The sequence below is a fragment of the Oratosquilla oratoria genome, chromosome 10 (assembly GCF_046742065.1).
Source record: "Oratosquilla oratoria isolate Oo_2021 chromosome 10, ASM4674206v1, whole genome shotgun sequence".
In the NCBI taxonomy this organism is placed as follows: Eukaryota; Metazoa; Arthropoda; class Malacostraca; order Stomatopoda; family Squillidae; genus Oratosquilla; species Oratosquilla oratoria.
This window is the reverse complement of record NC_134786.1, coordinates 39,471,968-39,485,018: the sequence shown is the minus strand read 5'-3', so window position 1 is coordinate 39,485,018 and position 13,051 is coordinate 39,471,968. Positions and strand designations below refer to the sequence as shown.

Genomic DNA, 13,051 nt, shown 5'->3' with positions numbered 1-13,051 from the left:
AGAGAGAGAGAGAGAGAGAGAGAGAGAGAGAGAGAGAGAGAGAGAGAGAGAGAGAGAGAGAGAGAGAGAGAGAGAGAGAGAGAGAGAGAGAGAGAGAGAGAGAGAGAGAGAGAGAGAGGGGAGAGAGAGAGAGGGAGAGAGGGAGAGAGGGAGGAGGGAGGGAGAGAGGGAGAGAGAGAGAGAGAGAGATGGAGAGAGGGAGGGAAGGGAGGGAGAGAGAGAGAGAGAGAGAGAGAGAGGAGAGAGTGAGAGAGAGAGAGAGAGAGAGAGAGAGAGAGAGAGAGAGAGAGAGAGAGAGAGAGAGAGAGAGAGAGAGAGAGAGAGAGAGAGAAAGGGGAGAGGGGTTAGAGAGACATAGCTTCGAACCCAAAAACCTGAAGTAGAAAGTAAGAGAGTGGGGGACACAATTTCTGTCTTAAAAAATGACAAGTAAATAAAAGTTTTTGTTATGGTCGGGGGTTGGGGGGTTGGGTGGGATAAAGAGACCTAGCTTCTGTCGGACCGGGATGCAACGCGTGTAAGTGACCAAGATCTCGAGGAGGAGGAAGAGGAGGAGAACAAGAAGAAAGCCCTCCGCGACAAAGGACCACAAAGGAGCCGACGGCGGCAATACATTTCATCGTCAGGGGGGGCAAACGATAACGGGAGATTAAGCTCGCCTCCCCCCCTCTCTCTCTCTCCCTCTCTCTCTTTCTCTCTCTTTATCTCACTTTCTCTCTTAGGTGCATACGCACGGACGCACGCACACGTATTCACGTCGAAGACATAACATAGAGAGGGAGAGAGGGATAGAGAAATAAATGAATGTGTATCTAGGGATGTGTGTGTGTGTGTGTGTGTGTGTGTGTGTGTGTGTGTGTGTGTGTGTGTGTGTGTGTGTGTGTGTGTGTGTGTGTGTGTGTGTGTGTGTGTGTGTGCATGTGAACGTGCGTGTCATAAGCATAATGAGACACCTTTAAGCGACACTACACGCCCGTGTCCTCTCCATGTCACACAATAAACTTTACACGGAACGGTCCTTGTTCCTGTCAGCCGCGACTCGAGCCAAGGTAACCGTTTCGTTCGCTCTTGTGCTGCTCTTCCTTCTCGCATTATACGGTATACATGTTCTCACTGTCACCAAGCGATTTTATTCAGCCAAGGGTCGCCCCCTTGGATAACGAGAAGGCTCAAGGATATTGATTATATTTATATCTATTTTGTATTTCATATTTTGTATTTTATATGTTTATATCATATTATATTATTATCTTATATCTATACTTATATTCACTCATATTCATATTTATATATCATTCATATTATTACATATATTTACTTTCCCGTGATTCGGAAAGTTCCAAGTATAGCGCTTTTTCGCTAGATCTTTTGAGAACCGTATGAAAATGTGGCTTCTGAAGCAATGAGAAAAGAAATAATGAAGACGTATAACGATGTTAACTTCAACATTCGATATTTAATAAGTTTAATTGAATGGTAACCCTGACAACAGCATAGTGGTAGTTTTATGAAGGTCAAATTGGCGGCCATTCTTGCGAGTTTTTTTCATAGCTTCCACCAAGTGATTCTAATTAAGAAAGATCCACCAGTGTTTAGGAGTTGAAAATTATAAATTAACTTCACCAGTGAAATGACAATTTTAATAAAATTGGCACACTGACAATATGAAAAGAAAATGAAAAATAATATATATAAATAATGGTCACCCATATGGTAACACGAGTGAATCCCACTCCTGCCAGATCAAAATAAACGGACGCTGGGGGGGGGGGTGTCACACCTTTGCCTAAGGTGATCGGATAGCCTGGGTAAGTGTATCTTTTTATATTTCTTTCTGGCTGCGTCCAGGCGATTTCATTCGCTGCATTGCAGGTTTTCGAGACCAAACAGTGATACTTATAGAAAAAGAGAAAGAGAGAATGAGAACGAAGGGAACAAGAAGGTTTTCCTCATTTCAATAAATATGATAATCCCCCTTTCAATCATTAAAAACAAATGAGCTAAGTGGCCTAATTAAGAGAAATGAATACTAAACCTTGATTAAATGAGAGGTTAATTTATTTAGAGGCTCCTCCTGCGCAGGAGAATTAATTTGGAATAGACTTAGAGGAAAGGGGAGAAGGAGGAGGAGGAAGAGAAAAACAGGAAGGAGGAGGAAGAGGAAAACGGGAAGAAGGGGGAGGGCAGAGGAAAGGGAGAAGGTAGATGATGGGGAGGAGGAGGAAGAGGACGAGGAGGGAAGGGGGAAGAGGAGGAGGAGGAGGGAAGGGGGAAGAGGAGGAGGAAGAGGAAGAAAAGGAGGAGGAAGAGGAAGTGGAAGAGGAAGAGGAGGAGGAAGAGAAGTAAGAGGAGGAAAAGGAGGAGGAAAAGGAGAAAAAGGAGGAAATGGTGGTGGTGGTGGTGGAGGAGGAGAGGAGGAGGATGAGGAGGAGGAGGAGGAGGGTTGAGTTAATTTAACCTTCTGGTCTGACGTTAGGTGAAAAGGTTTGCAGCGGTCCAGAAACGAGATTAGCGGTTGAGGCCCCTGGTGGACCCTGAGGGTCTCACTCAGCGGTGCCAGGCACGACGCAGGCCTTAGTGCCACAGCCACTGGAAGGGTCAAATGAGCTTGAGCTGAACACAGGGCCAAATTGGCCCTCTCAGGCAGGTGGCGTGAAAAAAAAAAAGAATCCTTCAGTGGTTAGATGGGTCTAATGTAAGGTGTAAGGGGGTGGGTGGATGAGTTGGGGGGAGGTGGATAAAGTGGGTTGCGATGGGTGTTGTGATGGAGGTTGTAATGGGGGTTTTGTTGTGGGCGGTGGTAGCAGGGGTGGAAGATAGGGGAAAAAATAGAGGCGTACTAATGATGGCAAAACCGCTCCCTTCTCTCCCCCTCTTCCCGTGTAACTTACCTGTACGAATAATTGCGTAACCCAGGAGTTCCAGCAAGTTCTCGGTACGCTCCATGTTGCGGTTGGCACTGATAGTAATAGTAATGCTGCTGCTGCTGTTGTTGTTGTTGTTCTTGTTGATACGGTGAGTGATGAGGCTGAGGTAAGGGGATGAGGCCTCTGTGCTGCATCATCTTGCCCTTATAAGGTAATAGCGTTGAAGAGAGGTCTTCGAGATTGCATCGCAGTTTACGAGCTCTCGTTTACGCATAGGACAGGGTCGATGGGTCTCTGGTCTCGGGGCCTCTGTTCTGCATCGTCTTGCTCTTATTAGGTAAAATCGCTGAAGAGGGGTCTTTGAGCTTGCATAGTAGTTACCGACTTCTCGTTCACGCATAGGACAGGGTCGTTGATTTTTCAGGTCTTGATAACGTTATTTGACATCGAAGTTGTTACTAAACTTGTAAAAAACGGGCGATCAATCCCGGCGTAATAACGGAATTTCTTCCTAAATGACAACCGTGAATAGACATCAAAAGTCTTACAGCACTGTTAGGTCCATTGATTACAAACTGATGGCACTGTGAAATCAATTCATTACAATTATTACAAATTGATTGCTCTGTAAATTAAGTAAATTTTAGTGATTACAAATTAATTACACTGTCAACTAATTACATTTTTTTACATTGTGAAGTCAATTGGTTACAAATTTATTGCATTGTAAAGGCAATTGATCACGTATCAGTTCCACTGTAATGTCTGTTGATTATGCATTGGTTACACTGTAAAGTCAATCGATTACTTAGCGATAACAGTGTAAAGTCTAAAATTTACACAGTAAATGGAAAAATATAAAAATCTAATACTTCGTTAACTAAATCATGTGAGCATGCATACACCAGTCACATGCACACAGTCATAGTCAATCATTTGGCGTCTATACTCATTGGTCACTATGGTTGCCATGAGGCGATTTCATTCAATTAAATGGGAAACTTTTAGGAAAGTGTTGAACCTAAGAACTTAAACGCACGGGAGCACGTAACAAGAATACAAATATGTTCTTGAACGAAAAGGAGAAGAAATGTTGTGTTTAACCCATTTCATGTTTGAAAAAAAGTGGAGCGTGGTGGCCAAAGGTGTTGAATAACTGAGGCGAGCTAAACTGACAAGATCAATTGAAATGTAATCACTGTTGTTAGGGCAGCAGTCAACAGCTTCTTGGGTATAGGAAACAATCATCATTCCCTCACCAATAGTTCATGGATGATCACATCTCTCTCTCTCTTTCACACACACACACACACACACACACACACACACACACACACACACACACACACACACACACACACACACACACACACACACACACACACACACACACACACACATATACACACACGCACACACACACACACACACACACACACACACACACACACACACACACACACACACACCTCACACATACACACACACACACACAAACACACACAAACACACACACACACAAACATACAATCATACACACAATCACACACACACACACAAACACACGCACACAAATACACACACACACACACACACACACACACACACACACACACACACACACACACACACACACATATATATATATATATATATATATATATATATTATGTATGTATATAGACCTAATTTTTGTGTTCATAGATATCTCGAAACAAGTACAAAAACTCATAGATTCCCGAGACTTCACGTTCTAGATCCGTTGATTTCCCTCTTGCTAGATTCCTAAGACGATACATTTTAGATCCTGGAGACCTTCTTCCCCTCCAGCTTCCCCTTCATTGGAGGTGAACCTCCGAGGACCAACTTCGGCCCCATTTGGTCCAATTGTGGTCATTTCCTGTTTTTCGCGACGCGCGTCAAGAAGAGGTCCTTCGCGATTATGTCGCTTCTTCTTGTCTCGGCCGTCGCTCTCGGACTCTCCTACTCTGCATCCTCCTACTCCTCCTCCTCCGCATCCTCCTACTCCTCCACCTCCACATCCTCCTACACCTCCACCTTCTCCTTCACATCCTCCTCCTCCACATCCTCCTACTCCTCCACCTCCACCTACTCCTGCACATCCTCACCTACCTTTTCCTCCACATCCTCCTACTCTACCTCCACATCCTCCTACTCCTCCACCTCTAACTCCTCTACCTCTTCCTCCTCCTCCTCCTCCGGGCAATATAGATATTCCATTCTGGCTAATGCCTGATTTGGATTAAGCCAGAGCTTTCAAGGTCTTGTTTCACGCCCTACTTGTCTACGTTCTCTTCCTCCTTCGTAAAATGAAAAAGAAACACAACAAAACTGAATGAAATAGAATAAAAAAAAGACAACCAAAACAAAACTGCAAATAGATGAAAAATACGGAGTTTGTAAAAATTAAATTAGAATTACACTAAAACATCAAAATAAAGCGAAACGATTAACCCATTCAACTCCGATGACAAGATGTCTTGTCATTTGGTCAAATAAAACAAAAAATCATAAAACACCAAAATGTTTGATCAAACACCAGAAAAATATGACGTCAGTCCTCGCTTCGCTGCGAGCGAAGCGAGGATTGACGTCATATTTTTCTGGTGTTTGATCAAACATTTTGGTGTTTTATGATTTTTTGTTTTATTTGACCAAATGACAAGACATCTTGTCATCGGAGTTGAATGGGTTAAAAAAGAAAAAGACGAAACTGCGGATCAACTTTCCTTCCCCCATCCTTCGTTGGGGAGGTTCCCCGTGAGAAGCGTCCCCAAACTTGTTCTTCTCCCCTCTCTCGTTCCAAACCCGTTCCCCCTCTTCCCGTGTCCAACTCCTTCCCCCCCCCCCTCCTTCTCCCCCTCAGTACCCGACTCGTTCCAATTTGTTTCTCCTTGGTCTTGTTATCATCCTTTTCGCTGCTCCCCTCCTCCTTATCTCTCTATCTCTTGTCTCCTGCCCTCCATCACCGCCTCGAACTGGTAGAGTATGGGGTCCTCGGAGGCTAGGAGCCGAATTCTTAAAGGAAGCTTCTGGGGCCCAAAATACCCCCTCCCCCCAAGAAAAACCTTATGTTATTTGAGAATAAAGTTGATTTTTGTTACGAGATTTCTGATTGTTAGTGTAAATTTTACTTGTCGTCTCTCTCCCCAAGAGTGAGGTCTAGCTCCCTACTTCCCCGCTCCTCCCCTAAACTCTCTTCACCTGCTCTTTCACGTCATCTGCTCCCCACTTCCACGAAAAATTCTACCCAAAATTTTGATTTTTCTTCTTCAACGTAATTTGTTGCAATGATCTCGCACAGTCTGGATTTTTCCATGTTTTCAAAAAATCAAGTCTCCTATTTATTTTGTCTCGAGACAATATATTCCCCTAAACTCTCTCGGAAGAGATTTTGAGTTTTCTTGTTAACCCTAATTTGTTCCACTGATCTCGAAAAATGTTTAATCGAGACAAAGAGAAAGAGAAAGAGAGAGAGAGAAAGAGAGAGAAAGAGAAAGAGAGAGAGAGAGAGAGAGAGAGAGAGAGAGAGAGAGAGAGAGAGAGAGAGAGAGAGAGAGAGAGAGAGAGAGAGAGAGAGAGAGAGAGAGAGAGAGAGAGAGAGAGAGAGAGAGAGAGAGAAAGTAAAAAACAAAATAACTTCCTATAGTTAGAAAATTCTAGAACTCTTTGTCTATTTCCTTCCAAGCTGGCTCTCCACACACTCCTCAATCCCTCTGGAATCCAGAGGTAAGTAAGCGACCCCTTCCGAAACGCACCCTAGACGAGAGTCCTTTGAAACCAATCTTGTTGATGAGAGTCCTTTTCACCCCTACACTTGCGACCCCTTCCCCACTACTTTTCAACAAGAGAGTAGCAATCCACTGCATCTACAATGCACCAGGTTCCTTTCTCGTTTGTTTACTTCATACGGGAGACCCCCGTCCACACGGTTCCCTTCATGTTGCTAGGTACTATGCCTTCCTTCTTCTGGGTACCGCCGGACCTCATTCATCATCGTTATTATTGCTTTCATTTATTCATCTATTTATTAATTTATCATCATTCTTTATTTTCTATTTGCGGGACTTGCGCCCGCCTTGCCCCCAACCTTGCGTTGATTCAGAACACATTCATTATTTGGAATCAACGATTCGAGCCTGCACATGATGGGCCCAGGATATGGAGCTCGGAAAGAATCATCTCTCCTCCCCCAACTCGTCTTCAGATTCCAACAATACCATCACCTCTGTCTGCAGGTGCGGCCCTTTGGGGCTGGTGCTCTGTCTCTGGATTGTGCCTAAGATATCTCTTGTAACTCTCGACTAGCTTCTCTCTTGGTAACTGGCGACTGTTACCATGTAGACTCACACTACTACAACATATATCCCATATTTATGTACTGCTGTTCTTTAACCTCATGAATATCACATCAACACTGAATAGAATAGACAGGCATTTACCAACTAGCACTAGTTTTCTGTCTGTGACCTCACTGGTGAGACTACGTGGCCTCCTACGAGTCCATTGAACCTAGATTGAGAACAACTACGAGAAAAGTGGTTTGGAACCACTGTGACCTATGCTTTGGCTCAAGTCGACATAATCTCTTTTCTTTCACCCAAATCCATATGTCCTCCTAGGAACCCTCCCAAAAGATATAAGCAACTTGCTTGATATCTCTGAAACACATAGACCTATTCCAATTAACCAAAAATCTATAATAATCCCTTGTAAAATCTAACTCAAATCCACACATCTCTTTGGTCCTGAAGACCAATTTACTCTCGTCCTTCTAAAGGAACACCATCTTTGCTCTCGCCTTCTTTAGGAAGTTCCTTATCCCCGCCGCAGACTAACGTCATCACGTTTCTTCGCCAAGGAGGCCATTGTAAACGTCTCTTTCTCTCTCTCTCTCTCTCTCTCCCTTTAGCCGCAAACAATCCGACCGACTGACCGATCGCCGAACCAACCCTTCCGCCATCTTCCTCGACCTTCCTACTCCCTGTCTGGCTTCCTCCCCTCCCCGTCGCACCTCCCACCCACCCACCCACTACCTTAACTCTCGCGCATCAGGCTGCCTCTCACCTTCCCTCCTCGACTCTTCCTCCTCCGTGTTGATCTTTTTAACCTCTTCAATTCGGTGACGTCTTTGTGAATCGTCATTCTGGCTAACATCACATGATTTATTCAGATTATTTTTTTCGGGACGACATGGGGTCTCGATTAACGATTAATTAATACCACCGTTTTGAACCTCAGTTGACAGTACATAATGAGATGCAGTGACTGTGTCGCTCCTCAAACGACACGGTCCTGCACTGACACCTTGAGACTGAGCACTTTTTCATGCAATTATACCAGGGCATTTAGGTACGTGTTCTGCTTTTGAGCCGAAGTCCCTTAACTGAATGAAAGTCGTCGATTTGAACGGGTTAATTTTATAGTCTATAAGTCCCAGATATTGAACTATTTTAGCTTTTTATTTTATTTATAGTATCTATATTTATTTATTTTGCTCTATGGGAAAGGAACCCAGAATGACCCCGGCCATCCACTGCCCCTCCATTCCTACCTCTCCTACGCCTGCAAGATATGTAGCCCTTAATATTAATCACCTCCTCTCCACACACAGGGTAACATTATCATTACTGTGTTGTATCAGTTACCCGTATCGACAGCTGTATATTATGCCTGAAGGTTCAGATGTGCGGTCCCAGATGTCCCTGAACTGAAACAAGATTTGCTCCTCCACCCATTCCGTGTTAAAAATGTCAGAACGGATTACCAAAAAATCTTTGTTTATTCAGACTGAGGTAATTTGAACATTTGGTTATAAAGTAGATTATCAGTACTCTATTTTGTCATATTTAGCACGGGAATGGTGAAAGAGAAAATATTTTGCTTTCCAATGGACCTACTCGGGGCTGCACTTACGAACTAAGTCCAGCTTTCGGACTTTGTCTTATTCGTTATTGTTTTTCTTTTTTCTATACTTGCCTAATTCTTTACTTTGTTTTTATTCCCTTTTATCCTATTTTCTCTTTTAGAATAATGCCTTGCGTCAGACATACTCGTCAAGTCCCTGAGTTTTCAATCAACTTGGGCCTTTGGTCCACCGACACAACCTAAAACTACTCTCGACTGGATTTATCACTGAAAATATTCCTTAAAAAGGGGAAAGAGTTCATTACTGCACACATACAAGTAGTATCCGTGAGCTTATTTCCCAAAATGAATATGAATACTAATTGTTCCTTTGTGTACTTAATTCACTTTTTGAGTAGCTTTGATACGTCCATACAACGATTCAAGCGTATAGTTCTCTTCCAGCGCTCTCAACTACAATATTGATTTTAACTCAAACGCACGACGTGTTGTAGTAATAAGAAATACATGACATTGGAGTGGGTGTAGAATAATAATTCTGACGTTAATACAGTTCACATTCAGTGTATGTTATAACATTTTGTTTGAATTCGATTATTCAAAACGTTTAGTTTTAATTCCGTGAAAAAGTTCAGTAATCACCTTGTGCTTCTTCGACAACCCGACAAAGTTTCAAAATGAGATTAATTCTCCGAAACGTTTTTCCAAACTCGACGAACGTTCGCTCAGTCGCCGCGAAGAACTCGAACCACGGACCGACCATCGAAACACACCCACTTTCACCAAGAACACAAACACAACTGACGGGGCACGCTCATCACGGGTACGTTGGCGGGTGGCTACAGCGAGGAGGGGTGGGGGGAGGAGAGAGGAAGGGAGGGGGAAGGGAGGGGGAAGGGGGAGGAAGAGTGGTGAGTAGGGAAGGGGAAGGTAATAGATGAGTTGCCAAGTAGCGTTTATTTGGTATATTTTTTTGTACATGAATTTTATATTGAGGTTAGGTTTTCAGTGAGACTATTGAAGAGGTTATATATTAATCATACTCACACATACATACATGCATACATACATACGTATATACATACATACAGTATATACACATCAAAAGACCTTTTCCCCCTTATATAGGGGGTAGCCGAATCAAAGCTTGCACCCACCCCACCCCACGCCCATGCCAGCATAAATTTGTCCTGATATTTAAAATTAATCAATGCACGGGAAAATATGAGCTTTATCAGTACTAATCGCAACAAAGAACGAAAACCATACGTGTGTGTGTGTGTGTGTGTGTGTGTGTGTGTGTGTGTGTGTGTGTGTGTGTGTGTGTGTGTGTGTGTGTGTGTGTGTGTGTGTGTGTGTGTGTGTGTGTGTGTGTGTGTGTGTGCGTGTTTGTGTGTGTTTGTGTGCGTATGTGTGTGTGTATGTGTTTGTGTGCGTATGTGTGTGTGTGTGTGTGTGTGTGTGTGTGTGTGTGTGTGTGTGTGTGTGTGTGTGTGTGTGTGTGTGTGTGTACTTACCTAATTGTAGTATATAGGAAAAGAACAACACTTAGGATACCGTTTCTCAGTCTCCATTTAATCATATCTAGCCTCAAATTCGTGTGTGTGTGTGTGTGTGTGTGTGTGTGTGTGTGTGTGTGTGTGTGTGTGTGTGTGTGTGTGTGTGTGTGTGTGTGTGTGTGTGTGTGTGTGTGTGTTTGTGTGTGCGTGCGCGCGCGCGCGCGTGTGCCCCCCCTTTTGCACCCCCCTCAACACTCCCCCCTCGGTGTGACAGCCGCTGATCCAAAGCCAATCGGTTCGAATTTCAGTCGAAACCGTTTCAGAAGGAACCAGAGAATGAAGAGGAGACACGGTCAAAGGAAGAAAACAGGCGAGGAGACCATAGGAGGCCGAGGAGGGAGAAGGAGGGGGAAGAGGGGGAGGGCGGGAGGAAGAAGAGGAGGAAGAGGAGGGAAAGGGGGAAATGGGAATGGAGATAGGAGATGATAGGGGAATAGGGATAAGAATGGATGAAGAGTAAGAGTGGGGGGAGTGGGATAGGGAGCGGAGGAGGAGCGGGTGTATGTGGGAATTGAAGGCGAGTGGGAGTGAGAGGGGGAGGAGGGTGTAGGAATGGAAGGAGAGCGAGAGTGGGAGTGGAGGTGGGAGAGGGAGTGGAAATGGAAGTGGCAGGAGGAGTGAAAGAGTGAGGAGTAGGAGGAGTAGAAGTAGGAGGGGAGTAGAAGTAGGTGGGGAGGGAGAGTGGGAACGGGAGTAGGAGTTGGAGAGGGAGTGGGTGGGCTGGGAATGATGATGAGGGGGAGTGGGAATAGGAGGGGGAATGACGAGGTGGGGCGAGGGTGAGAGCGGGAGTGGGAGCGGGGGAGGGGGAGCAGGAGGAGGGGAGAAGGAGAAGGAGGAGGAGGAGGAGGAGGAGGAGGAGGAGGAGGAGGAGGAGGAGGAGGAGGAGGAGGAGGAGGAGGAGGAGGAGGAGGAGGAGGAGGAGGAGGAGGAGGAGGAGGAGAGTAATGTATAAGACATGATGAACTTGATTATCCTATTCTGGCTAAGACCAGACACTTTTATTCCACTTAGAAGAATCTTAGGTTGCTCTAGTGGGTTCCTATCCATTGGAGAGTTAACGTGGAAGTTTTCAACTTGTTAAATATTTGTTCGAATATTTTCCTCCTCTTCTGTTCTTCGATCCTTTCGATATGTCCCCTTGGGAAGAATCATAAGGTCTCCGTTTCATGTGGCTTCCTTGGGGGGGGGGGGCGGAGGGTGGAGGTGGGAGAATATTAAATAAATAAACAAACAATTGGATGAATGAATAAATAAAAAAAATGATAAGTAAATGAATAAATGAAGAGAGAAATAAAAGAATAAATTAGTTCATCAACAAATAAATAGATACATAAACAAGTGAATAAATAAACGAATGAATAAACAATTGGATAGATAAGTGAGCCAATAAATGAAAACACAAATGAATAGATGATTGAAAGAACATACAAGTAAATAAGGGAATACCCAAAGTAGATATATGGATGAATAGATATATTAATAAATAAAAAGATAAAAAATGAGCAGGGTGAAAGAGAGTGGAAGAGTAGAGCAAGGAAGGGAATTGAAGGACTGAAGAAAAAAAATAAAAAGATAAATGAAAAAATCGAGAACAATGCAGGGTTGGGTTGAAAGACGAGGACAAACGAAAGAAAAGAGGGGAACAGAAGAGAAAAAGGGGATGGAGGAGAAGGGAGGAAGAGGGAGGCAGAGGAGAAGAAGGAAGAGGAGGGATAGGTGAAGCAGGAAGAGCAGGAGGTAGAGAAGGATGAGGATAAGGATGAGGATGAGTAGGAGGAAGTAGAAGAGAAGAAGAATGAGGATGATGGTAAGGATATTAAGGATGAGGAGAAGGATTAGGATGAGGATGAGGGGGAGGTAGAGAAAAAGGAGAAGGAAGAAGAGGAGGAGGAAGAGGAGGAAGAAGAGGAGGAGGAAGAGGAGGAGGGAGAAGCAACAGAATATGGGAATGATACTGGAGAGGAAGAAATTAGTTGAATTAAACAAATCCACTTCCTGGTACCGCCTCTGCTCTTCTTCCCCGAAAGAGCAAGCGAGCGAACGAGCGAGTAAGCGAAGAGGCGGACGACCACCACCAGCGGACTTCGGGAATCGTTGAACTGAGTTCGAGTCGGCAGGAGGGCGGGAGGAGCTACCTGACGAAGGAAGACCCCGTCTCCTGGGTGAAGGAAAACCCGATTGGGTGATCTAGGGAGTGAACAGGAGACGGAAAGGAACCAGTTCTGGGTAAGGGAGAATGGGATGCGGAGATGTATAGGAGGGTTCAGGACAGGGTGATGAGGAGAGTGGGGAGGGAACCCGGTTTTTTGGAGGGGGTGTCGAACCCAGCGGGGGGGGGGGGAGGGATGGGATCTGCAAAAGAGAGGCAGAAGGAGGAACTTCGAGCACTTTTAGCTCGGCTATCGAATTGTATAAAAAGAAAGATAACAATGGCGCAGGAAGTTGGGGCGTCCAATTGGCTGACAGCACTACCAATCAGGGCAAAGGGATTCACCCTAAACAAAAGAGAATTCACGGATGCCATTGCCCTGAGGTATGGATGGCCATTGGAAGGGCTGCCTAACAGATGTTCCTGTGGTGTACAGTTTACTCCAGACCATGCGATGATATGCAAGCAGGGTGGATTCATTTGCATGCGACATGATGAGGTAAGGGATCTCACTGCCCAAGTGCTTCGGGGTGTGTGCCAGGATGTGACTATCGAACCAACATTACTACCACTAGGAGGGGAGA

At 44.6% G+C, this 13,051-nt stretch overlaps 1 protein-coding gene across 3 annotated transcripts in view; it reads right to left on the bottom strand.

Annotated features, from left to right (window-relative positions):
• LOC143029183 (uncharacterized) overlaps positions 1 to 9,540 on the bottom strand; it is a 130,960-nt gene extending 121,420 nt beyond the window's left edge. For 2 of the 3 annotated variants that reach the window (XM_076191697.1, XM_076191699.1), the window contains exons 1-2: positions 9,399 to 9,540; positions 2,892 to 3,492 (exon numbers count right to left, since the gene is read on the bottom strand). In XM_076191697.1, the coding sequence (XP_076047812.1) occupies positions 2,892 to 3,064 (173 nt within the window). In that variant the 5' untranslated portion in view covers positions 3,065 to 3,492; positions 9,399 to 9,540. The remainder of the gene's footprint in view (positions 1 to 2,891; positions 3,493 to 9,398) is intronic. The other variant, XM_076191698.1, reaches the window with a different exon arrangement.
• Between the last annotated feature and the right edge of the window lie 3,511 nt (positions 9,541 to 13,051).